This window comes from Martes martes, assembly GCF_963455335.1.
Source record: "Martes martes genome assembly, chromosome: 7".
In the NCBI taxonomy this organism is placed as follows: domain Eukaryota; kingdom Metazoa; phylum Chordata; class Mammalia; order Carnivora; family Mustelidae; genus Martes; species Martes martes.
In genome coordinates this window covers 5226285-5252110 of record NC_137894.1, presented here as the reverse complement: position 1 = coordinate 5252110, position 25826 = coordinate 5226285, and the positions used below count along the sequence as shown (strand labels likewise).

Genomic DNA, 25826 nt, shown 5'->3' with positions numbered 1-25826 from the left:
GCTACTTTCAAAAGTTTGAATAGCATCTCATTTAGCAGGTGTCATCAGATTTTTCCAAGGGAGCTGAGATGGCGAGAACAGGTGATAAGCCCCTGAGTTTACTGATTCTTGAAGAGGTACTTCATTATAACCAGAAACTGACAATCAGTAGACAGACAGAATGAGACATGCGCAATCACCGGAAGAGTCCAAGGACAGTTTGCAGCCGGGCCTCATTGTAACGAGTCACTGGCAGGGGCGCCTGGGTGGCTCAGTGGGTTAAAGCCTCTGCCTTCGGCTCAGGTCATGATCCCAGGGTCCTGGGATCCATCCCCACATCGGGCTCTCTGCTCAGCGGGGAGCCTGCTTCCCCCTCTCTCTGCTTCTCTGCCTACTCGTGATCTCGCTCTGTCAAATAAGTAAAATCTTAAAAAAAAAAAAAGTCACTGGCAAAAAACAGGTTATTCAGAATTTAAATATATGCAGGATGTTTAATGAAAATAATAGATTTTCTAAGCCTGTCATTGAGTCTGTTCATGAATCTCATTGCTATTTCAAATGTCACTAGTAGCAATTACAGTATCATTGATTACTGTTAACTTGGGCATTGGATGAATGGCAAGGCTCTGTCACATGCCAGTCAAAGGTAGGAGAATCCAGGTGCTGGTCATACAGCAGTAGGCAGGGCGCCTGGGTGGCTCAGTTGGTTAAGCCACTGCCTTCGGCTCAGGTCACGATCCCTGAGTCCTGGGATGGAGTCCACATCAGGCTCCCAGCTCCAAAGGGAGTCTGCTCTCTCCGACCTTCTCCCCTTTCATGCTCTTTCCCTCTCTAATAAATAAATAAAATCTTAAAAAAAAAAATACAGCCGTGGGCAGATAAGGCTCTGTTCTCCCTACTTTGTCACTATCATGGCTCAGATTTTTTATGATTTAAAAAGTATGGTGAGTGCCAGGGTGGCCCAGTGGGTTAAGCCTCTGCCTTCGGCTCAGGTCATGATCTCAGGGTCCTGGGGTCGAGCCCCGCATCGCATCGGGCTCTGCTCAGCGGGGGGCCTGCTTCCTCCTCTTCCTTTGCCTGCGTCTCTGCCTACCTGTGATCTCTCTCTCTCTCTCTCTCAAATAAAATCTTAAAAAAAAGTATCGTAATTTGTCATTAGAATCTTTTGGTGGAAGATGCTGTTTGGCTAATTTTTAACTCCTGCAAATCATTTGACTATGCCCTTTCCCCAGTGGGCTATGGAAAATTAGAAGCTGTTGTTAAAAAGCTTTGATAGGTTTTCCATTTACCTCATCCCCTACCATCCCACTGCATACCAAGCTTAAATCTTTTTTCCATTCTTGCAAATGCCAATCTAAGGTTTTACGCCTACTGGTTCTTTGTTTCCAGATTTTCACATGGTAGATTCCATGTCATTCAAGCCTCAGATCAAATGTTACTTTCTTGGTTAGGCTTTCAAATACATAAGTATTACAGGTGAAATAATATGAAGCATATAGGATTCGCTTCATTTTTTAAGAAGATTTTATTTATTTGTTAGCAAGAGTGAGTGCACAAGCAGGGGGAGCAGCAGGCAGAGGGAGAAGCAGGTTCCTGCTGAGCAAGGATGCCGGGCTCAATTCCAGGCCCCCAAGATCATGACCTCAGCTGGCAGACACTTAACCAAGTAAGCCACCCAGGTATTCCATAGGATTCACTTTAAAATAAGCCTGGTGGGGGCGGGGATGGTGTCGTGCCTGGGTGGCTCAGTCGTTAAGCATCTGCCTTCGTCTTGAGTCCTGATCCCAGAGTCCTAGGATCGAGCCCCACATCAGGCTCTCTGCTCAGCAGGAAGCCTGCATCTCCCTCTCCCATTCCCCCTGCTTGTGTTCCCTCTCTGTCTCTCTGTCAAGTAATAAATCTTTTTTTTTTAAAGATTTTTATTTATTTATTTGACAGAGCGCACAAATAGGTAGAGAGGCAGGCAGAGAGAGAGAGAGGAGGAAGCAGGCTCCCTGCAGTGCAGAGAGCCCCATGTGGGGCTCGATCTCAGGACTCTGAGATCATGACCTGAACTGAAGGCAGAGGCTTTAACCCACTGAGCCCCAAGTAATAAAATAAATCTTAAAAAAAATAAATAAGCCGGCCGGAGCTGTGGGGCAAGTATGCGAGATAATGAAAAAGAATGGCCATTTGTTAAATATTAAAGTTGAGCAATGTGTACACAAGGGGTTCCTTGCATTACAGTATTATCCCTGCTTTCCTCTGTTTGAAAAATCGTAGCATACAAGATTAAGCAGAAAACAAAGAAGAAACTTGTGTGGCCACACTGGGCTTCAAGAACTTTTCTAGTGTTTTATACCGAGCTTTTTCTACCACCTCCGCATTAGCTCAAATCTTAGCTACAGAGAGGTGGAAACTGCCCTGAGCAGACTGGTGACACACAGACCCTCCAAGGCACAGGGACTTAAGTGTCCTCTGTCTGTAGCTTGCTAGCCTATTGAGCTTGGCCCCAAGGTTGCCAGGAGGTGTCCATTCCACCCAGAGCCACCTTATCTCCCAGTCTGGGCAGGGCCGTGTCAGTTGTTGCTTCCCCCGCCAGACCCTGCACCTGTGCCCCAGAGTGCAGCTCACCTCGCGTCTTGTGAATCAGTGAAAGAGGACTGCCTGGGTACAGGGCACCGTGGAGTCCTATGGCCCCAGTCAGGTGGAACACAGGCCGGGTGAATCCCTCAGCCCCCTGTCCAGCTTGGGCTGGGGTAAGGGGGTAGAGTTTCCCAAAACACTGCAGTGCTGGTGAGTTAGGATCTGAGACATGGGGACAGAATAAAGAAGGAACAGGGACGACTGGGTGGCTCAGTGGGTTAAGCCTCCAACTCTTGGTTTCAGATCAGGTCGTGATTTCATGAGTTGTGAGATGGAGCCCTGAGTTGGAGGAGGGGGGTGTGCTCAATGGGGAGTCTGCTTTGAGAGTCTTCTTTAGAGCCCCTCCCCCAACTCGCTGGAGCACTTTCTCAAATAAATAAAAATCTTTTTTTTTTAATGTTTTAGTCCTTTGCCCATTTTTAAAAAAGATTTTATGTATTTATTTGACAGAGATCACAAGTAGGCAGAGAGGCAGGCAGAGAGAGAGGAGGAAGCAGTCTCCCTGCTGAGCAGAGAGCCTGATGCAGGGCTCGATCCCAGGAATCTGGGATCATGACCTGAGCCGAAGGCAGAGGCTTAACCCACTGAGCCAAAATCAAGAGTCAGATGACTCATGACTGAGCCATCCCAGTGCCCCCTGAACTCTTTAACATAGACACATAAGCCATGACTATACCTTAAAAGTTTTAGTAATTATTAGCAGCTAGTATCCTGATAGTTACTCTCTTACTGTTTCATAAATTAATTTTGTGGTTGATTTCTTGGAATTAGGATCCAAACAATGTCCACACACTGCAACGTTGCATGATGTAGCCTCGTCCTATAAGTGTCTTATATTCCAAAGTGGTTTCCCTTTCCACGTTATTCCCCTATTTTTTAAAAAAGATTTTATTTATTTATTTGACAGAGAGAGATCACAAGCAGGCAGAGAGGCAGGCAGAGAGAGGAAGGGAAGCAGGCTCCCCGCTGAGCAGAGAGCCCCATGTGGGGCTCGATCCCAGGATCCTGGGATCATGACCTGAGCCGAAGGCAGAGGCTTTGACCCACTGAGCCACCCAGGCGCCCCTGTTCCCCTATTTTACAGGTTTTCTGACCCATACGTTTCCTGTAGTCTTAAAAATATATATATTTATTTATCTATTTATTGATAGACAGCGAGTGTGAGAGGGTGGAGGGGCAGAGGGAGAGAGAATCTTAAGCAGACTCCATGGAGCATGGAGCCAGATGTGACCACGCTGTAATCATACCCTGAGCTGAAATGAAGAGTCTCATGCTAACTGACTGAGCTATCCGGGTATCCCTCTTTCCTGTATTTTGGATATAGTAGATTTCATCCCTGCGATGTTTATTTATTGTCATGTTCCTACTACCCTCCTATTTCCTATCAACTGGGATTTACATCTTTTTATTTGATCCGGATCAATTTTTGACAATGAGTGAAGCTTTATACTTCCTATACATCTCCCAAGGAGAAGACGATGTGATGTTAGGACGGATTAGTGAGTTTAGGTATTGTCAGCGGATCCATCCCTTATAATGGCTTTTTTTTTTTTTTTAACAAGGTGAATCTAGATCATTACCATCACCCCTGAAAATTGCCTAGTTTCTCTTCCCAGTCAATTCTTACCCCAAAGTCAATCACTTTCTGAAATTTTTCACCACCGATTAGTTTTCCCTGTTCTAGAACCGTATCTAAATGGCATCATAAAGATGCCACTCTGTATCTGGGTTCTTTCATGTATTCAGTTATTTTTATTACGTGAAAATGCCACAGTTTGTCCATTTCCTCACGAACGATATTGAGTCAAAACTCCTGAATCCAAAGGTCATAGCTGGCGGGGCTTAGCTTCCACTGGATCTCCACGTGTTCCCCTTCTTCCCCCCGCGGTGTCCCATCCCTCCGCGTCTTGCCTCCCGCAAAGCAGCTAAATTTGTGGGGGTAGCTTTGACTGACAGCCAAGATCCCCAGGGATCAGTGCCCTCCGGATCCGGAGTGGGTTTCGCCCATTTTACGAAGTTCTGAAAATGTAGCAAAAGTGCCCAACCCGCGCGAGCTAGGAGAATTGGGTGTACGCTTAAAGATTAATGATGATGGGACCGCTCCACCCCGCCCAGGTCGGAAACTAGAACGTCGACCCTTTGCCTCCCGTTTTTAAAGGTCCCTTCCCGGGCGCCGTCCCCGTCCCGGCAGGCTGAGCGCGGGGCGAGCGCACGGGACTTCCGGGAGCTCTAGGAAGTAGCTTGTCTCTCCGGCAGGAGGCGGGGTTTTCTCCGCACGCCGCGAAATCTGTGGGTGTAGACAGGGATTCTGGCTGCTAGAGGAGTGGACCAGGGAGGGGCGGGTCGGTCCCGCGGCTGCTGATCTGGACGAAGGTCCTCCGAGGCTGCGGCTGCCCGACCGAGACGTGGCCATTCATTCGCGCGCAGGAACGAGGGCCCCTTCGGGGGCTCTTTCGAACCGTGCCCGGGCCTGAAGGAGCGCCGCCCTACGTTTACCCCGGGCTCCTGCCGACCTTCTCTGAGCGGAGGGCGTCGCCCTACACCCCGCTGCTCCGGTGCCCGCTGCCATGGCTTTCCCCCATCGGCCGGACGCCCCAGAGCTGCCTGACTTCTCCATGCTCAAGAGGCTGGCCCGGGACCAGCTCATCTATCTGCTGGAGCAGGTCAGTGCCCGCCACGCCTGGGGTCTTTTCTGCATCCACAGTTTAGCACTCACTGGACGCATAGTTCTTCCTTGCGGAGTTCCCTTGATCTTGTTCCGGGCCCTGGGTATTGTCCTTGGAGCTTCTGGGGCAGGTCCAAAATGAAGCATTTAGGAAGGAAAACCAGAGGACAGTAAGAGCTGCTTGGGACCTGGCAGAGAGTTAATGAAGTCACTTCTTTTTGGTACAGGCAAGGGAGACACCAGTCGTGCCCCTCATCACTGGGGTTGGAAAGATGGTTAAGACATCATTGTCCTTAAGGATCTGCTCCAGTAGGAGCCTCTGAAACACAGATTACCCCACACGGAGTATCGTGTGGTACATGAGTGATAGGGCGCTGGAAGCATTCAGAATAAGCAGTCATTTCTAGCTGGAGTGATCTAGGAATTTTAAGGAGCTGGACTGTGAAGAATCAGCGTATTTTCCTTGGAGATGGAGGAGGCACATGGACTGGTTGGTAGAAGCAAAGTTGAGGAACCAGGGACGGAGAAGGCACAGGGAAGACAGCAATGAGAAGTTACGCAGTAGGCATTAGGCAGCTACCGAAGATTTTCTTTCCCCACTTAAGGGGTGAAGAAATACTTCAGTCAATTCAGCTCAGTCAATTCAGCTCAGTCAATTAAGCTGCTGCCTTCAGCTCAGGTCATGATCCTGGAGTCCCAGGTTCGAGCCCTGAGTTGGGCTCCCTGCTCAGTGGGGAACCTGCTTCTCCCTCTCCCTCTGCCCCTTCCCCTGGCTTGTACTTTCTCTCAAGTAAATAAATAAAATCTTTAAAGAAAAATGAAGATGATTTTGATAGCCATGTGTGGAGTGGGGTAAATGGGAATCAAGCATGCTAGTTAGGGTACCACAGATCAGGCAAAATTAGTGATAGTGGGAATGAAGGGAGGGGTAGATTTTTAAGTCGTAGTGAAAGAAGACTCAAAGATCTACTGGTTGTAAAGGTTGAGAGAGAAGCAGAGCTGAGTTTGAGGTTTTTATCTTGTGTTAATAGGAAAACAATGCTGTTGCTGTTGTTGTAACGTGTTGTATGTATACTGACTTGCTTAATATCCATGATCCCTACTAGATTAGAAGGTCCTCGAGGACAGGGAACATGTCTGTTATGTTCAGCACTGTGTACGCAGGGAGTACCTGGCGTAGGGCCAGGCACATAGCATGTGTTTAATAAATATTTTTTATATGAACACTGAATTGAAATGAAAAAAAGAAAAAAACAATTAGAGGAACGGGCTGATTAGTTTGGGTTTGAAAAGGGTGAAGTGAAGATGCGAGGAGGAAATCACTTTTTTTTTTTTTTTAAAGATTTTATTTATTTATTTGTTGGAGAGACAGAGAGAGTATAGGCAGGCAAAGTGTCAGGCAGAGGCAGAGGGAGAAACAGGCTCCCCGAGGAGCAGAGAGCCCGATGCGGGACTCGATCCCAGGAGTCTGGGATCATGACCTGAGCCGAAGGCAGAGGTTTTAACCCACTGAGCCACCCAGGTGCTCCCAAACTGACTTCTGACTAAATTCTTGTTGAACGAGCACTGCTGTTCCGGCTCCAGCCTTTAGAATCATCCTTGACTCTCCTTCCGCTCTCATGTTTAACTGAATCCGTCCCTGAGTCCCAAGAATATTTCCTCACCCCCGACTTTAGAGATTATACAATAACACACATTATAGAGACGGTAGAAGATAAGGGAAAGTAGAGAAAAAAATTCACCTCCAGCAAACAGGTGCAAGCGTTATTAACACTGTTAATTTCTTTCAATCATTTAAAACATTCTCTCACACATTCCGTGTATCCTTAACGCATTTTTGTTCTCGGCACCACCAGCTTCAGTGAGGTCCTCGTTCTTTGCTTCATGCTTGGGCTGCTTGGACTGTTGCATTAACCACAGAAATGGACTCCCTGCCTCAGTTTCTCATGCCTCCAATCCACTGTACCCACAGTGCGTGCCCAGTTACCCAACTGAAGTTTCCAGCTGAGTGGATGCTTCAAGGCGCAAAAGCTTTCTGTTCCCTTGTTCATAGAGGATCGACTCCAGACTCCCTGACCCGGTGTTGGGGTGCTTTACGCTCCAGTTCCCGTCGACTGTTTCAGTCCTGTTTCCCACCATTTATTCCCCTACATCAAGATTTCCCAGGCTTGGGTCCCTTGACATTTGGGGCCTGTTGATGCTGTGGGACTGTCCCTGCCTTGCAGGATATTTCGCAGCATTTCTAACCTCCACCCAGTAGATGGCAGTCAAACCCCTTGCCCCCAGTCCGATAACCGAAAATGTCTGCAGGCGCTGCCAGATGGGGGTGGGGGGTGGGGGGCGGGGCCGGGCAAAATCATCCCTGTTTGAGAACCGCTGCCCTGCACTTACCTTACCTATCAGCCAACCAAACTGCTTGTTCTGTCCTTACCATTCAGCCTGCTCTCTTGCCACAGCCTTTGCTGGATTGCCGTCTTCTATCCCTGCCAGCTCCCGACCCATCTGTCGAGGCCTAGGACAGAGCAAAAGTTCTGATGACTTCTCTCTCTCTGCCACTCAGTGGGACCCCTCCTTCCCCTGGACACATGAGACAGCAGCATCCGAAGGGATGCAGGAATCAGATGGCAGGGATTTGGATGGGAGAGTGGGTGGGTGGGTTCGGACTGTTCTGGGCTCAGCTTTCTGCACTGAATGTGGGTTATTTTTGCAAGTAGAAGAAGAAACATACTTGAAAAGAGACGGCAGTTAGTTGAGGGGTTGCCGGATACTAAGTGGGGCTTTGGTTTGACTCTGTTCAGAGGGCGATCGGGGTTATTGGGAGGCAGAATGGTGAACAGGGCAGTGATGCCGAACAAGGTCTCGGGCAAGCAGGAGGGTCGAGTGAGGAGGAGGACTTAACCTTCGAGAAGGTGAAATAGCTTTCCACTGGTCCAGAAAATAGGAAGACAAACTAGGCAAATATTTGAAGAAAGGACTGGACCGCTGTGGATACAGTTGATAAATGAGATGCTGGGGTAGATGGTATGATGCCCAGTGCACTTGCGGCTGAGTCTTCTCTTACTAAGTGGATGGCTAGATGAGCTCTCAGCTAAGGGAGCGTGTGTCACCTGTGAGTGACCCAAGGTACCGTGTTCTTCAGCTTCCAGGAAAAAAGGACTTGTTCATTGAAGCCGATCTCATGAGCCCCTTGGATCGGATCGCCAACGTCTCTATCCTGAAGGTACCACCCTTTCTCCCAGTGGACTCGGGCCCCTCTCTTCTCATGAAACAGTTTTTCTCTTAGTGAACAGTACAAATTACTAATGAGTGGCTGCCCTTTCAGGGAAAGTGCAGGGTAGCTAAATTGGGTGGGCAAAGGGGGATCGGTGCTGTTGTTTGGGTTGGTTTTGAATTGTTTGGTTTTGGGGTATTTTCCTGTTAATGGTTTGAGGAAAGTTCAGCGGGATGGTGGTTGGGGGTGCAGTTTGATTCCCAGAAGAAGCACGAAGAGGAGCCTTTCCAGAAGTCCTCTTTGTGTCCCGCTTTGGGTTTCCCGGCACTTATGTGCATTGTCTTGTTGGGTTCCCTCTGCAGCAACATGAAGTCGACAAGCTGTATAAGGTAGAGAACAAGCCAGCCGTCAGCTCCAGTGAACAGTGAGTGTCTGGGAGAGCATCTGGGCTCCAGGCTGGAGGGGTCCCCACACCTCTGCCTTCCGTCATGTTTGTGATGTGGTTCACCTCCCTGCACTTTGGCACTTTTTCCCTCCCCTGTCCTCTTCTCTCTCTAATCCGATCTACCATCTCTAGCCAGATTGACTAAGCTTTTTTTTTTTTTAAGATTTTATTTATTTATTTGACAGAGACACAGCGAGAGAGGGAACACAAGCAGGGGGAGTAGGAGAGGGAGAAGCAGGCTTTCCGCTGAGCAGGGAGCCCGATGTGGGGCTCGATCCCAGGGTCCCGGGATCATGACCTGAGCTGAAGGCAGATGCTTAACGACTGAGCCACCCAGGCGCCCCAGCTTCATTAATCTTTGAAAAATATTTTTATTATGTCCTTCTCAAGAACCTTCAGGGCTTCTCTTATTTACTGACTAAAGTCCAGATCGCTCATCACAGATGCCAAGGCTGCCTGCAGTGAGGGTCACCCTGCCTTTCCAGCCCTGTCTATCACGTGTCCCCTCAAGCCTCTGCCCAACACACACTTTCTCTTTTCTTTCTTCTTTTTCTTCCTCTTCCTCCTCTTCCTACTCTTCCTCCTCTTCTTCTTCTTTTTTAACGTTTTATTTATTTAAGTAATCTCTACACTCAGTGTGGAGCTCAAACTCCTGACGCTGAGATCAAGAGTCACTTACGCCGGGGCGCCTGGGTGGCTCAGTGGGTTAAGCTTCTGCCTTCAGCTCAGGTCATGATCTCAGGGTCCTGGGATCGAGCCCCGAGTCGGGCTCTCGGCTCAGCAGGGAGCCTGCTTCCCTCTGGCTCTCTGCCTGCCTCTCTGCCTACTTGTGATCTCTGTCTGTCAAATAAATAAATAAAATCTTTAAAAAAAAAAAAAAAGAGAAGAGTTACTTACTCCAATGACTGAGCCAGCCAGGCGCCCTGTCTCGCACGGTCTCATGCCCCAGCTGTGTGCATATGCCTTGACCTCTGGCCACCCCATTCCCTCTGCCTGCCGTCCTGTCCTGCCCTCTCTGCCCCTGCGAGAGACGCCCGGCCTCCGGAGCCCAGCCCCGCCTCCTCCCTGAAGCCCGGTGTCGCCATTCTGGTCCAGGGTGCTCTCCTCCTCCCCTGGATCTCCACGGCGTTTAGTGTTTGTCCTAGTCATTTGGCACATAGTCACAGACAGTGTGTGTCTGGCCTTCGCTTTTATCTTTTATATTTTTCAACCTGCAGTAATGTTCGTGCTCCCTTAGAGGAAAAAATTCTCTTGGATACATGGAGAGCACCTCCATGAACCCCCCTCACTGGAAAAACACCATTTTATATACTTTCTTGGATTGTTTCTAACACTGGATTATCCATATACTTCATGCGTGTGTATCTGACTTTGCCCAGTAGATTGTAAATTACGTGAGAGCAGGAGCTCCCGGGGCCGCCACCGGCCAGTAAGCAGGCGCCGTGCCCGGGTGCCTGGGGTACGGAAGGGGGTCTTCTGTGCGCGGGAGGCCGTTGGCCGAGAGAGCGGGCGTAGCTTTGACCCGGAGGAGAGCTATAGGCCTGGCCAGAAGAGCAGATGATGGAACAGTTGACTTCCTTTGTTTCTTCTAAACAGCTGTCACTAATTTCAGGACTTCTCTTCACTGAGGTTTTTTTTTGTTTTTGTTGTTTTTTTCTTAAAGATTTTATTTATTTATTTGACAGACAGAGATCACAAGTAGGCAGAGAGGCAGGTAGAGAGAGAGGAGGAAGCAGGCTCCCTAAGCAGAGAGCCCGATGCGGGGCTCGATCCCAGGACCCTGGGATCATGACCTGAGCCGAAGGCAGAGGCTTTAACCCACTGAGCCACGCAGGCGCCCCTTCACTGAGGTTTTTTGTTTTTGTTTTTTAACCCTCTCGCCCGCAGATTGTGCTTCTTGGTCCGGCCCCGCATCAAGAACATGCGATACGTTGCCAGTGAGTATGGGATGAAGCCACAGGTACCTAAGACCTAGCGGAGGGTGGCGGAGATGGAGGGCCCGGGCCATAAGGACCTTTGATGAGAAAAGGTGGTCTGAATGGGCCGTGCCCCTCGGAGGGGATGTCTGCTTCCTTGCTTCGCATCTAACAGATGGCCCGTGGCTTTCTGGGCTGCTTTCCTTCTGTCTGTAGGTCTTGTCAATGCTGACAAATTGGCTGGCCGAACTCGAAAATACAAAGTGATCTTCAGCCCTCAGAAGGTAAGTGTGGGTTGGTGGGAGGAGGAGAAGGTAGATCAGGACGGAGGCTGGAAAGGGACAGGGGGCCAAAGCCACTTGTGTGTGACGGAACGAAACACCTGTCACGGTCTAGTCATTAATGCCGCCGTGATGGTTCAGCAGAGGCTCTGTCTTCAAGCTGTGCCAGTTAGTGTGGAACTGTGAGAGGTGGCCTGTGTGTCGACTTCTTCTTTTGAAGCAGAAGCTGCTGTGTATCCCTTCTAACTCAGACTTTTGTGTAGTGACGTGCACTGTGTTAGGGCGTTTCAGAAATTGCTGTCCGTTTATCTCTTTAACAATCAGTACAATAAATCAGTACTTCTCCATGCTCACGCAAGACATGTGGCCGGCTGCCCCTGGGTGACTAAACAATAGCAGTGTCCTCTGGAAAGGCCTTTTCTTACACAAGAAAGGAGCTGAGAGGGCACCTGCGTGGCTCAGTGGGTTAAGCGTCTGCCTTCAGCCTAGGTCATGATCTCAGGGTCCTGGGATCGAGCCCCGCATCGGGCTGTCTGCTCAGCAGGGAGCCTGCTTCCTTCTGTCTTTGCCTGCCGCTCTGCCTATTTGTGATCTCTGTCTCTGTCAAATAAATAAATAAAATCTTTAGGGGAAAAAAAAGGAGCTGAGAGACCATCTTACTCCACCCCAGCTCTGAGTCTCCGAGGGGAGTAAAGCCCACAGTCACGCCGTGAGCTACAGGTCTCTTCCGTCTACTTTTGCTCCGAGGCTATAGTGTCCGGTGACCGGGGCATCTCCGTTCCGTGATGCATCAGGCTCTGCTCTCACCCCCATGCCAGCAAGGTGCCCGCTGTGTCCCTACTCGACCTTACGCCCGTGGCCTGGCCAGCGCCCGTAAAGCTGCCCCAGGGAGTGCCACGTCGCATGGAGACCAGATAGAAATTCAAGTTCAAAGGACAGGGATTGATTCTTTTTTCAGTCTTTCCGAAAAAACCCTAGAGAAGGTGGAAGCAGTAGCTCAGTCCGAGACACTGAAGCCAAACTGTGTGTGAATCCTGGCTCAGGCGCTTTCTACCTGCGGGATCTTGGACAGCTTACGTGACTTACGTAACTGCTCTCTCTGGGTCTCAGTTTGCTCATCTGTAAAATGGAGTTGATAGTAGTACTTACCTTTTATGTTTTTAAACATAACAGGGCTGAACATTTGATTTTACTTTTTATTTTAATTCCAGTATAGTTAACGTACAGTGTTATGTTAGTTTGACGTGTATGATACAGGGATTCAACGATTCAGTGCATTACTCAGTGGTCAGCACGGTAAGTGCAGTCTCCATCCCCTCCACCTGTACCTCCCATCCCCTTGCTCACCGCCCCTCTGGTGACCATCGATTTGTTCTCTCTAGTTAAGAGTCTGACTTTTGGTCTGCCTCTTTTTTTCTCTGTACGTTTGTTTGTTTCTTAAAGTCCACATATGAGTGAAATCATACGGTATTTGTCTTTTTCTGATTTACTTCCCTTAGCGTTATACTTTCTAGCTCCATCCATGTTGTGGCAAATGGCAAGTAGTTACCTCTTTTAAATGACTTTCAGTTTTCGTTAGGAAACCTAGTGAAATAACAGGCTTATGTTGTTTTCTCGTCACATAAAAGAAATAAGAAGAAAGAGCTAATGATCTTCTCTTGAAGATTCATAGCACAATCTTGTGGTTAGTTTTCCTGTTGGGAAATACAAGTATATCAAGTACAATGTCATTACCAGGGCAAGAAATTATTATTTTTATTTTTTCAAGATTTTATTTGTTTATTTGAGAGAGACAGAGGGAGAGAGCACGAGCAGGTGAGGGGCAAAGGGAGAGGGAGAAGCAGACTCCCCACTGAGCAGGGAGCCCAGCATGGGGCTCGATCCCAGGACCCTGGGATTATGACCTGAACAGAAGGTAGAGGCTTAACCGACTGAGCCACCCAGGTGTCCCCGGGGCAAGAGATTATTAAGATAACCAGTCGGACTTACAGGTTACTTTTAAATGTTATTAAGGGAACTGTGGCAATGAGTTCATTTTTGGAGTCTTATAAAACCCCTTTTTTTCAAATTACACTTCCAAGGAGAGATTTGTTTAAATAGGGAATAGAACAAGTTGGTAACAGTTTCAAATAATCCTACAAGCCTCCCTGTTGCACAGAAAAACAAAATTGATATTTTGATGAATTTTCTCCATCTCACATCTTATCTAGTTAGATTCTTTGACCAAATTTTATATCACAGACAATCTCCCTCAGTAATTTAGGGAAGAGGGAATCTGTCTTCCTGAGACTCCTTTTGTTAATTATGGAGATTGGCAGTTTGCAACCTGGGCTCCGGAATTCCTTATTTAGCACTAAAAGTGGGCACACAGTTTTAGTTTCACTGACAGAACTGAGTGAGGGACGGGGCCCCTGGCTGGCCTAGAGCATGTGACCCTTCATCTCAGGCTTGTGAGTTCGAGCCTGGCATAGAGCCTACTTAAAACAAAAGAGAGAGAAATAAAGAAATGAATTAGGGATGAATAGGATTCTTTTGTGTGAAGGAGATAAGGAGCCCGAAGCATGAATCTTCCACATCTCGCGGAGTCATCAGGAGGCCCACGGGAGGTGATCCTTACAAAATACTAACAGCGATGCCTAGCAGGTGTCAGATGTTTAATGCACATCAGTTGTCACCATCGTTACCGACGGGAGTGCTCCCCCTTCCTTCCTCATTGCCTCCAAGTATTTCGCCTTCTTCCCGCTTGTCTCAAAGGAGGAAGTGACCCCGGCCTCTTCCCCTTCCCGATCTACCGGTTCGCGTGTGTCCCTGGCCCCGTGCCCACATTCCTTCTCTACCATTTTGCTTTGTCTTCAACCATGTCTAGCTCTCCTTTTTTTTTTTTTTTTTTTTAAAGATTTCTTTCTTTCTTTATTTGAGAGAGAGTGCAGGAGCAGGGGCCAGGGACAGAGGGAGAAGCAGAAGCAGACTCCCCGCTGAGCAGAGAGCCCCATGCGGGGCTCGATCCCAGGACCCTGGGATGAGGACTTGAGCCAAAGGCAGACACTTAACCGACTGAGCCACCCAGGCGCCCCATGTCTACCCCTTCTCAGCAGTTCTCCCCTTCATGTCTTCCCGCGGTCAGGGGCTCTCCCTTCTGTTGTGTCCAGACTTCTCGCTGTCACTCCTCCTGCGTCCTCACCGCTGCCTTCGCCTTTAAATCGAGTCCCCCCAGGGCTCTCTTGTCAAACTCGGTGATGCCTGGTTCCTGCTCGTCCTTCTTAGTGTCCCTGGCATTTGACACTGTTGCCCATTCTTCCTGAGACTGACCTTTGCTGCCTTTTGAAGGGCTCAGTCCCCGTTTCCACCTCCGTGTCATCTTTCCGTCTTCGCCAGGTGTTGCCCGTGGAATTGTGGTGGTGCCTAAAATCCTGTCCTTAGCGCTCGTGTCCCTCTGTGTTCTTTTCTCTTGGACAAACCACCTACTTTAAATACCCTGTGCCAGGGACCCCCGGGCTGGCTCTCCAGACCTCTCAGTGACTCCAGGCGTCCCCTGGGCGTGCCCTACCCCAGCCTCCCTCCGCACCCCCCGCTCTTTCCCGGCCACCTGCCCCGCCTCCCCTGTTTCTGAGGTGCGCTCGTGCCCTCCCACGTCTGTCTGTGGGACGCAGCCTTCAGTGATGCCGAAATGCCTTCTCCTTTGTGGAGCTTTCCAGGCTCGCGGGGAGAAAAGAGCAACGGACTTAATGCATAAATAAAGCAGATAAAGGGAAACGAAGCGCCGGGCTAGATGGTCCCAGTGGTCCTTCCTGTTGTCCCTAAGAGTCCATGCTCCCTTGTCGTCGTCGCTGGGTTCAGTAGGTGCTGTCCTCAGCAGTGACCGCGGAGGGACACCAGACAGATGGAAAGAACAGAGAAGAAGGTGGTCGCCAACCCCTCCCTCTTGTCTTCCAGTTTCACGCATGTGAGATGGTGCTGGAGGAAGAGGGAGTCTACGGAGGTGAGAGGAGGCGGCCGTGAGTGGAGACAGGGGAACATGCGGGATGAAGGGAAGGAAATAACTGGGCCCCTCGTCTCTGCCTGTTGGCCTGGGCCGAGGGGCTGTTCTTGACCATGGAGAGCGGTTCTGGGCCCTCAAGGGAAGGCTGAAGGGGGTGCCAGGTGCCGCCATTCCTCCCTTTCCGAGACTTCCACAAAGAAAAAGTGTGCCTTCCCTCCCTCCATTCTGCCTGCCACGCTGACCTGAGCACTGTGCTCCCTGCTGCAGATCCCGCCCTGGTGCCAGAATCTTCGGTGGCCTTCTGCAGTTGGCCCTTGCCTGGCCCCTCAGCCTCACCTTGTACAGCTCCCTCCTGACGCTCCACCCTCCAGCCATGGGCTCTTCCACGTGCTTTTCCTGTGGCCTAGAACATTCTCCACCCTCAGCTTTTTTTTTTCCCATACCCAACCTTACTCAAATTCTAAGTGTAAACGCTGCTGTTTTAGGGAAGTCTTTCCTTTACTCCTCTACTTTTCTTAAGCCCCACGTAGCGGGGGTTGGATCCCTGAGGTGTTTGTGCTTCCGGATCGCTGTTCTTTGGGGCGCAGCTGTGATGAGCTGTGTCTGGCGGGCATCTCTCTCCCTAGAGTGGCATTCTCTCGCAGAAGATGGGGAGCGTGTCCGTTGCACTCCCGCACCCCCAGGGCTCGGCCTGGTGCCCGCACGTCGGTGGCTTTCTGTCAGTATTTGCCGAGCAGCAGATGTTTCCTCAGCACTTCCGGTCGGCCCTCGAGGGAAAACAGCCTCCTCACAGGGCGTGACAGGCTGTGGTGTGCCCGACTCCTTTCGTTACCCGACTGTGAACTCCTCTGAGGCCCAGACTGTCGCTCGTCTTTGAGCGTGCTGGGGCTGGGCGTGTGGCAGGCGCCCGGCTCTTCCCGCGTCACCATGGCGGACCCTCTCTCTCAGCGTGGAGCCCGGCGCCTTCTGCGGGGAGGCTGACGTGCTCTGTTCCCGCAGACGTGAGCTGTGACGAGTGGGCCTTCTTTTTGCTGCCTCTTGACGTGGATCTGTTGAGCATGGAGCTCCCAGAGTTTTTCAGGGACTACTTCCTGGTAAGTGAAGGGTCCCTGAGTCTTGGCACCGACAGGTGGGGACACACACGGGGTCCCGTGGGCTAGAAACATGGACGTACCCTCCTGTGAGTCCTATAACTTATATTATGAGGAAGAGCGTTTTGCAGATGGAATGGCTGCTAGCCCCGGGACTTCCTTTCGGGCAGTCCCCACGCCTGGCCTTCCCGCCCCGGGCTGCTCGGGCCTGCCCCTTTCCAGATGCGTCTGTTGGGCTGAGCCGTATCTCTGTGGCCCATGTGGTTCCTGCAGGAAGGAGATCAGCGCTGGATCAACACTGTGGCACAGGCCTTGCACCTTCTCAGCACCCTCTACGGGCCTTTCCCCAACTGCTACGGAATTGGCCGCTGCACCAAGGTGGGCACGTGCGGTGATGTGGTCCCGATGGCCCTATTGTACCTGTCCTCTGCCCAGTGGGGACTGCCCGGGGGCATCTGTGATAAGAGCTATATTCTTTAGCTTGCTTTTTTTTTGAAGATTTTATTTATTTATTTGACAGAGATCACAAGTAGGCAGTGAGGCAGACAGAGAGAGAGGAGAAGCAGGCTCCCCGCTGAGCAGAGAGCCCAACGCGGGGCTCGATCCCGGGACCCTGAGATCATGACCCGAGCCGAAGGCAGAGGCTTTAACCCACTGAGCCACCCAGGCGCCCCTAGTTTGCTTTTATTGTTCAGAAGAGTTCCTCAGAGGGGAGGGCTTGTGTGACGGACAGAAAGGCAAGAGCCAGGGCCTCTGGGATAGCACTCCTAAGTCTTTTCTTCGGGGACAGAGAGAGTCCTTCGTCAGCAAAGAGAGGCTGGGGGGGAGTGGGTGCAGATGGGAGTGCTGTGGGTAGTGGTGTTAATAATTAGCTCCCCTCGGGGCGCCTGGGTGGCTCAGTGGGTTAAAGCCTCTGCCTTCGGCTCAGGTCATGATCCCAGGGTCCTGGGATCGAGCCCCGCGTCGGGCTCTCTGCTCGGTGTGGAGCCTTCTTCCCTTCCTCTCTCTCTGCCTGCCTCTCTGTCTACTTGTGATCTCTGTCGGTCCAATAAATAAATAAAATCTTTAAAAATAAATAAATAAATAATGAGCTCCCCTCTCGGGGTCAAGGAGCGATGTCACGTGGAAAAGAGGTGGCTTCGGTAGGGGTGGACTGCAGCAGGGACCTGACACGAGACTGAGAATGTCTTGGTCCCCGGCAGATGTCATATGAACTGTGGAGGAAACTGGAGGAGGAAGAGGATGGCGAGACCAAGGGCCGAAGGCCAGAGATTGGACATGTCTTCCTCCTAGACAGAGGTAAAGGATGCTCAGCGCTCCTGTCATCTCTGGACCCTTGAAGACATGGGGATCGGGCCACTGTGGCAGCCTAGTTCGGATCCTCAGGTCGGGGCTGTGAACAGCAGCGTTGACCGGGAGCACAGCCCTTGGGCCCTGGGGAGGCCCGTGAGCTGACACCGAGCGAACTGGGTAGCCACGTAGGTCAGGGAGGACCCTCACGGCCGCCGATCTCGGTTTCAGACGTGGACTTCGTGACGGCACTCTGCTCCCAGGTGGTCTACGAGGGCCTGGTGGACGACACCTTCCGTGTCAAGTGTGGTAAGTGGCATCTTGGCGAGGCAAAGGGGGTCCTCAGCTCCCGGGGGGCTCTCGCAGGGGGCAGGGCTTGTGGGAGAGCCTCGGACTCTGAACAGACTGCTGGCTTCCAGATAGTTCGGGGGACTCTGAATGGCAGTTCAGGAAAGGGGAGGGGAGGGAAGCCCTCCCTGGAGGGTCCTCAGAGCCGCTCCCTCTGCTCTCAAAGGGAGTGTCGACTTCGGCCCGGAGGTCACATCCTCTGACAGGAGCTTAAAGGTTCTACTCAATGCTGAGGACAAGGTGAGAGTATGCGGGTGCTGGCTGGTGGGTCACTCTTGGGCCGCTCTGGGCCCGGCTCTGGGAGGGGAGGCAGAGCCTGGGGGCGGGGGCTCCCCCTCCAGGGAAGAGCGAACCCCAGAGCATCATAGCTGGGGCTTGACATTGGTGACAGCAGCGCGGCCCTCTCTGTGCTTTTGCTGACACAGCCGGGCACTCTTCTTGTGCTCTCATTACACTGCTGGGGGAGGGGGGCCTAGTTAGGGTTCTCTCTGGTAAGTCGTCGCTGTCTGGTTCCCCTTGCAGGTGTTTAATGAGATCCGTAACGAGCACTTCTCCAACGTCTTCGGCTTTTTGAGCCAGAAGGCCCGGAACTTGCAAGCTCAGTATGATGTGAGGCTCCAAGCCCGGGGTCTTCTGTTTGGTGTCCCCAGTTTCCCAAGGCTGCTGCCCTTTGGCTCCCTTCTGATTTGATGACAGCCCTTATCTTTTCTCTAGGAGTTGGGGGTGGGGCGCGGGGGAGGGTGGAGGCCGCTCACGGCTGAAGGCAGGGAGAGGCTGACCTTACGGGGACTTCCCGCAGCGCCGCAGGGGCATGGACATCAAACAGATGAAGAACTTCGTGTCCCAGGAGCTCAAGGGACTGAAACAGGAGCACCGCCTGCTGAGTGTCCGTAGGTTTCGGGGGGCGGGGCGAGGGGCTGCTACAGAGGAGATCTGCCCTGGGGGGACGTCTGTGTTCCCCCAGCAAATAATGATCTTGTTTTGTCTAAAATGGAAAGACATACTTCTGCAGTTTGCCTTAAGAATTTTTAGTTCTGGGGCGCCTGGGTGGCTCCCCTCGGTTAAGCGTCTGCTTTCAGCTCAGGTCATGATCCCAGGGTCCTGGAATCGACCCTGCGTGCGGTTCCCAGCTCAGCGGGGAGTGTGCTCCCTCTCCCTCTGCTCCTGCCCCAACTCGTGTTCTCTTTCTCTCTCTCAAATAAATGAATAAAATATTAAAAAAAAAAAAAAGCTTTTATTCTTCTGGACAATAAGGCATAGCCTTTTATTTATTTAATTTTTAAAAAGATTTATTTATTTGACAGAGAGAGAGAGAGGGAACGCAAGCAGGGGGGTGTGAGTGGGAGAAACAGGCTTCCCTCTGAGCTGGGAGCCCGATGTGGGGCTTGATCCTAGGACCCTGGGATCGTGACCCGAGCCAAAGGCAGATGCTTAACTGACTAAGCCACCCAGGCACCCCAAGACATATCCTTTCAGAACTGGGAATATGTCAGCTTGCTTTTTGTCCTGTCTGCAGATATCGGGGCCTGTGAATCCATCATGAAGAAGAAGACCAAGCAGGACTTCCAGGAGCTCATCAAGACTGAACATGGTAACGGTGGGGGCCATGCTCGGCTCCTTCCGATGCTTCCCTTGCTCCCAGCACCATCCCACCCAGCAAAGATGTTCTCTGGCTCTTTCCAGCTGATTCTGGGTGGGTGGAATGCTGGTTCCTGCTAGAAGTCCAGGGAATCCCTTAAACCCCCCCCCACAAGGATAGAGAAAGATGGGGAGACAGACACCCATTAGCATAGATGGCAACAGCTGAGCGGCTCCCCCGTTACGGGCTCTCCTCTGCTTTTCGCAGCGCTGCTGGAGGGCTTCAACATCCGGGAGAGCACCAGCTACATCGAAGAACACATAGACCGGCAGGTGAGCAGGTGGCCGGGTTGCTGGGAATGTTGTATCATGGCGGGCTTGGCCTCCAGCAGATGGAAGAGGAGAGAAGAACGTGTGTCACGGAACTTGAATTCTCCAGGACTCTCTTCCCGTGCAGGTGTCGCCTATAGAAAGCCTTCGCCTCATGTGCCTTTTGTCCATCACTGAGAACGGTGAGCCCCTGGAACCAAAGATGCCAGACTGAAAAACTGTACCTTAGGAATGGAAGACGTCACTGTGAATGACACAGAAAATATCCCAGCAGACAGAACATTTCCCAGTAATTTCGTAGATTCTTTCCCCTGTAAGATAAAGCCGTCTTTGTTCCGAGTGAGACATCTCCAGGGGCCCGGGGTCATTTAGTGTCCGGACCCTGAGCAGGACCACACCCAGGCCTTCCGGAACAAGCGCCGTCACATCTTAGGACCACGGGGCACAGCTCAGAGTGGCATTTCTCTCTCTGTTCTGTCTGTCCACCTACCTTCCACGAGCTTTCATAATAAAGAGACAGTCCAGGAAAAGGGGACAGCCAAACAATTTCATAAACATTTCCAAAAGCTCAGATTCTGTGACCTCTTAGGGCATAACTTTTAACCTGTTCATGCAACCCTTTCATCTTTTTTTTTTTAATTGAAAGTAGAGTTGACACATGATGGTACATATTAGTTTCAGCTGTATGGCATGGGGATGGGACAGGTGTGTACATTGGGCTGGGCTCCCCACCAGCCAGCCAGTACGATACCGTCAGCTGTACTCCCTGTGCCGTTCGTCCCCATGACTCGCTCACGATCCTGACTTGCAAGCCCATTCTTCGTACCTCACTGGAGGACGGCACCTCAGACTGTGCTTTCTTTTTTTTCTTTTTTAAGATTTTATTTATTTATTTATTTGACAGAGAGAGAGAGAGAGATCACAAGTAGGCAGAGAGGCAGGCAGAGTGAGAGGGAGAAGCAGGCACCCCGCGGAGAGGAGAGCCCGATGCGGGGCTCGATCCCAGGACCCCAAGATCATGACCCGAGCCGAAGGCAGATGCTTAACCCACTGAGCCACCCAGGCGCCCTTCAGACCACACTTTCTGACCTCATTTGAACACTTGTCCTGTTCCTCGGTAGCTTGTAAAGCAGGATGCAGGAGCGCTGGCCCCAAGCCAGGAAGGAAGGCGCCCAAGTCCCTTTGCCTTCCTCCTGCCCAGTCCCACCGCCGTCCCCGCTGATAAGCGAGCTTAAGTTTAGGAGTCAGTTTAGAATCAACCCGCTGGAAGCAAGGTTAACATTTACTGAATCCTTCCTCCCGATAAAGGTTGTTTGGGGAATAAGAGGGTGGGTGGCTGGGTATGGCTGTCGGTTTCGGGACCCCTCAGCTGGCGTTTGCGTGAACCTGTCTTATCTTCCGGACCCTCAGGTTTGATTCCCAAGGATTACCGATCTCTGAAAACACAGTATCTGCAGGTGAGGCCAGGAGAATGGACTCTGGAGGGAACTGGGTGGAGGGAGCTCATCATCGGACACTTCTGAAAGAGGCAGAAGAAATGGCCCCTTTCCTGTCTGCATCCCCATTTTGTTCCCAGTCTGACCTCCCTCCTGGAGCGTCTCAGGATAGTCCGCCTCAGCACGCAGAGACCCTCCCACTGCCCTTGTCTCCCCCACTCCCTGCCTGGGTGGCCAGTGCTGGGGGAGCCGGAGCCACTGAGCCGTGGACTGGGTGCTGAGTTCTCACCCCTGGGGCTCTCTTTCACTTTAGCATCTTATATGGGGGTGATACGGCTTTCCTTCCAGGTCTTCTCGTCTTACTTCATCTGTGAAGCCCTCCCCAGCACCCTTACATCAGCGGCTTTCTCTCTCCTCTCATCGTTCCGTGCTTTTCCCCCCTCCTTGGTGTTTGGTTATTTCTTTTGGGCCCCGAATGCATAGCCCTTCTGTCCCTCACCTCCGTGTCACCTGACAGTGTTAGATCTTGGCGGAGCCGATGGTCAGTAAATGTCAGAATTGTATTGTCTTCAGAGCTATGGCCCTGAGCACCTGCTTACCTTCTCGAACCTGCGGCGAGCGGGGCTCCTCACAGAGCAGGCCCCGGGGGACACGCTCACAGCCGTGGAGAGTAAAGTGAGCAAGCTGGTGACGGACAAGGCCGCAGGTGAGCAGGGAGCCCAGGGAGCCCCTTCCCTGGCCGGGGTCCCCTCTCCTCGTAGTGCCAGAGCGCCCCAGGTGGAAGCAAGCGAGCTGGGGAAGGAGGATGATTGGTCACTCTTCCGGCGTTGCTCCTGCTTCTGCAGACAGGGACTCGTCCCCTTTATTGAACTTACCATGTGCCAAGACCGGCACTTGACCGGCCAAGACCGACTTGATCCTCACGCACGCAAGCTGATAGCCTCCATTTTCTAGAGAAGGAAACAGGCTGAGTGAGGTTGAGGGACGTGTTCAAGGACCCCCATTGAGTCAGACCTGAGCCCAGGTCAGCTGACTCCGAGGCCTGCACCCCTCAGTGAGCTCGGGTCGCTCTGCCCGTTGCACCGAGTGGGTGGCCGGTACCTGTAGGAAGACTGTGGCGGGGCAGAGGCTGGCGAGTATCTTGATCAGGTCCAGGGAATTTTATTTTATTTATTTAAAAAATTGTATTTATTTATTTGACAGAGAGAGAGGGAACACAAGCAGGGGAGTGGGAGAGGGAGAAGCAGGCTGCCCGCTGAGCAGGGAGCCCGATGCGGGGCTCGATCCCAGAACCCTGGGATCGTGACCTGAGCTGAAGGTAGATGCTTAACGACGGAGCCACCCAGGCGCCCCAAGTTCCAGGGAATTTTAGGTGAACGGCTTTGAGGAGGGCCTTGAGACGTGAGCGGTCTTGCTACCTGCGAGGTCCTACTATTTGACATTTCCTGAGTGGTGTCCCCCGGGGCAGGGTCACGAATCCGTCGATCTTCGGTGAAATCCAGCACAGATTTCCTTCCCAGGAAAGATTACTGATGCCTTCAGTTCTCTGGCCAAGAGGAGCAATTTCCGTGCCATCAGCAAGAAGCTGAATTTGGTACGTCGATTCAGGATGGACGGGGAAGCCGTGGGTCTGGTCCTTGGCGGAGAGCTTTGAATCCCCGACATCTCTTTGTGGTTTTGTTTTGATAAAGATCTTTTCATCTGGTAGCATCATAGCATGAGCTTAATTTAATAATGAGGCAAGAGACAAAGATTCATTCACTTAATAAACTGGAAGAAGCACCCACGAATGTCAGAGGGGAGGCTGAGTGCCTCATCAGTGACAGACACGTCCCCGTCTCCGGGGGATCGGCAGCGGGGCATCTTTCTTCCCAGTCCTTCGTGGGGAGCTGGGGGAACTCGTTCAGGAGAATCAGTGGGTACTGAACAAAAGCTTTAATCTTTGGTTATGGATTTTTTTTTTTTTTTAAGGGCTTTTGCCGGTTTTCCTTTTAGCTGAAATAAACCTGCTTTGGGGGATGTCCTTTTCTCTGACCGAGTACGAGGCCAGAGAGATGAGTTGTCACGTGCCTCACGTAGCCCCCTTTGCCCTCTAGATCCCACGCGTGGACGGCGAGTATGATCTGAAAGTGCCACGGGACATGGCGTATGTCTTCAGTGGCGCTTACGTGCCCCTGAGCTGCCGACTCATCGAGCAGGTGAGAGGAAGCGACCCGTTCACGTGTCGCCCTCTGCCTTCTCTTGGTCCCCGGCCTGTCCCGACCTCCAGCCTCCCCAGTAACTAACAAGAGACACGACGGTCTGGGTGCCGCGGCCTGCCCTTCCTCAGCCGGGTGGGGTCTCAGACTGGCCCCCCGGGCTCGTGCCTCCCAGGTGCTGGAGCGGCGGAGCTGGCAGGGGCTGGACGAAGTCGTGCGGCTGCTCAACTGCAATGAATTGGCCTTCACAGGTGCGCCGCGCTGGCCCTGGCGGGCAGGCGGGGGGGTCGTTGGCGGTGCCACCAGGGGCAGGCAGGGGGTGCGGGGGGTGCCAGCGGGGGTGGGGGTGGGTGTTGCTGGGGGCAGCACCCGGGGCCGGGGGGAAGGGTGCTGGGGGCGCCGCCCAGGGCCGGCCGCCACGGAAGAGCTGGGTCTGCCCCCACCCCTGCAGACGTGACCAAGGAGGACAAGGCTTCCAGCGAGTCCTTGCGCCTCATCATGGTGGTGTTCTTGGGTGGTTGCACGTTCTCGGAGATCTCGGCCCTCCGGTTCCTGGGCAGGGAGAAAGGTAAGAGAGAATAGAAAGGGGGACCTGGGGGACAGAGGCCGGTGCCCAGAAGGCTTCTCAAGCTCTGATCTGCTCCTGGTCCCGTGTGCTGGCGCGTTTGACCCCACAGGGTACAGGTTCATTTTTCTGACCACGGCAGTCACGAACAGTGCTCGCCTTATGGAAGCCATGAGTGAGGTAAAAGCCTGACGTTGTCCCTGCTGTGTCGACGTCTTCCCTGGACACGTTTACCGATGGGATGCAGGAATTTGGTCCCAGCTGCTAACCAAGTGTCCACCAACTACCCTCCTGAGAGCCGGGGAGCACGGAACTTACTCCGGATTTAGAGAAGTTACCTGAGGACAGCGCTCACTTCTGGCCCCCAGGATAGGTCTCTGTTTTGTGTATGAAGTACAGCTTGTGCTGAAAAGACAAGAGGAGGAGGAGGTATCTTTTGCTAAATCCTGTTTGAGTATCATCATCGATAAAGCCTCTACTCTCCAGTGTCATGTTCAGTTCTCAACACGCTCTTCCGTCTTCTTAGCGAAGCAAGGGGGCTTCGTGGGTTCTGTGGTCTGGACTCTGCAGTAGGTCTGGGCCTGGTCTGCTTCTCTCCTGAAACTTGCCCTGTACCAGAGTTTCCTCCACCATCAAACGAGAGGGATGGGTTAGAGAAATGATCAGCAAGCACCCTCCTGGTTCTAAAATTCTGTGGTTCATAATACTTTTTTTTTTAAGATTTTATTTATTTATTTGATAGAGAGAGGGATCACAAGCAGGCAGAGAGGCAGGCAGAAAGAGAGGGGGAAGCAGGCTCCCCACTGAGTGGGAAGCCTGTTGTGGGCCTCGATCCCAGGACCCTGAGATCATGACCTGAGCCGAAGACAGAGGCTTTAACCCACTGAGCCACCCAGGCGCCCCTAGTTTATTTTTTTAAGTAAAACTTTGCCCAACGTGGGCTCATATTCATGACCCTGAGGTCAGTGGTCATACATTCTACCAACTGAGCCAGCCAGGTGCCTCTCGTGATTCATTATACTTTAGAAAAGATGAGTTTGTAACTGTTTTAACTTCAGGAGGCACTCCAGTATTAAGCAGTTGTCTCTTACTGCAGAATGAAGGACTGTGTCCTGTTAGAGCAGGCTCGGGCATTAGCAAACGGTGCTCCTAAAAAGGCCACCAGTGCCCCCCCCCCCCAGTTGCTGATTTTAGTGGCCTTTCTGTCCCTTGACCTTTTAAAAATTGTGAACTGTAACCACATCCATCAGCCTCTTTTTGGTCCTCCTCTAACTTGACCCTCCTGACAACGGCTTTTCCTTTCTTCTGCTCAGCTTCCATCACACTCTTTTGTTGTTCTCTTATGGTCTCCTGGGTCGTGCTTCTGTCTCCTTGGACTGCTTGTCTCTGCCTGTCTCCTCCCTGTCCTTTGTTGTCAGCTGCCTCCAGATCCCAAGCTCTCCTCTTCCTGCTGAGTTTCACGCTGGTATTTCCAACTTGGTCATTCCATGGGCCCTTCAAACTCAACATGTGTAAAATAAACTCTCCAACTGAACTTCCTGTCCTCACTTTGAATCCCCCAATCTACTCCTCCTGTGTTCCGGCAATTGACATCCTCATCATCTACCCAAGTCTTGTGCATGAAAGAAATTATAACCTTGACCTCAGATGTTTTCTTTTATCCCCCACATTCAGCTGGTCCCCCTACCCCTTATTTCTACATGCCTCTGGCTCATCCTCTCCTCACCTTCCCCATGCCAGAGATCCTTACTATTTTTTGCCTGGGTTTTTGCAAGACTGTCCCTCCCAGTCCCTCTGCTTCCTATCTGCCACTTGCTAAAAGAAAGATCCAAATCTGTGTTGTTGGAGCATCAAAACAATTCTTTCATAAAGGAGTGCTGTTACCAGTG

At 51.7% G+C, this 25826-nt stretch overlaps 1 protein-coding gene across 1 annotated transcript; it reads left to right on the top strand.

Moving 5' to 3' along the window:
• Positions 1-4855: 4855 nt before the first annotated feature.
• VPS33B (VPS33B late endosome and lysosome associated) lies at positions 4856-25469 on the top strand. The gene is made up of 23 exons (XM_080808656.1): positions 4856-5267; positions 8409-8489; positions 8843-8904; positions 10813-10862; positions 11058-11125; positions 15056-15101; positions 16101-16195; positions 16466-16570; positions 17395-17491; positions 17714-17791; positions 17997-18070; positions 18353-18439; positions 18630-18720; positions 19347-19421; positions 19677-19741; positions 19866-19920; positions 21149-21195; positions 21748-21880; positions 22695-22768; positions 23271-23372; positions 23548-23623; positions 23824-23940; positions 24050-25469. Exons 1-23 carry the CDS (start codon positions 5172-5174, stop codon positions 24127-24129), a joined length of 1854 nt encoding a protein of 617 aa, XP_080664782.1. The 5' UTR covers positions 4856-5171; the 3' UTR covers positions 24130-25469.
• The last annotated feature ends 357 nt before the right edge of the window (positions 25470-25826 follow it).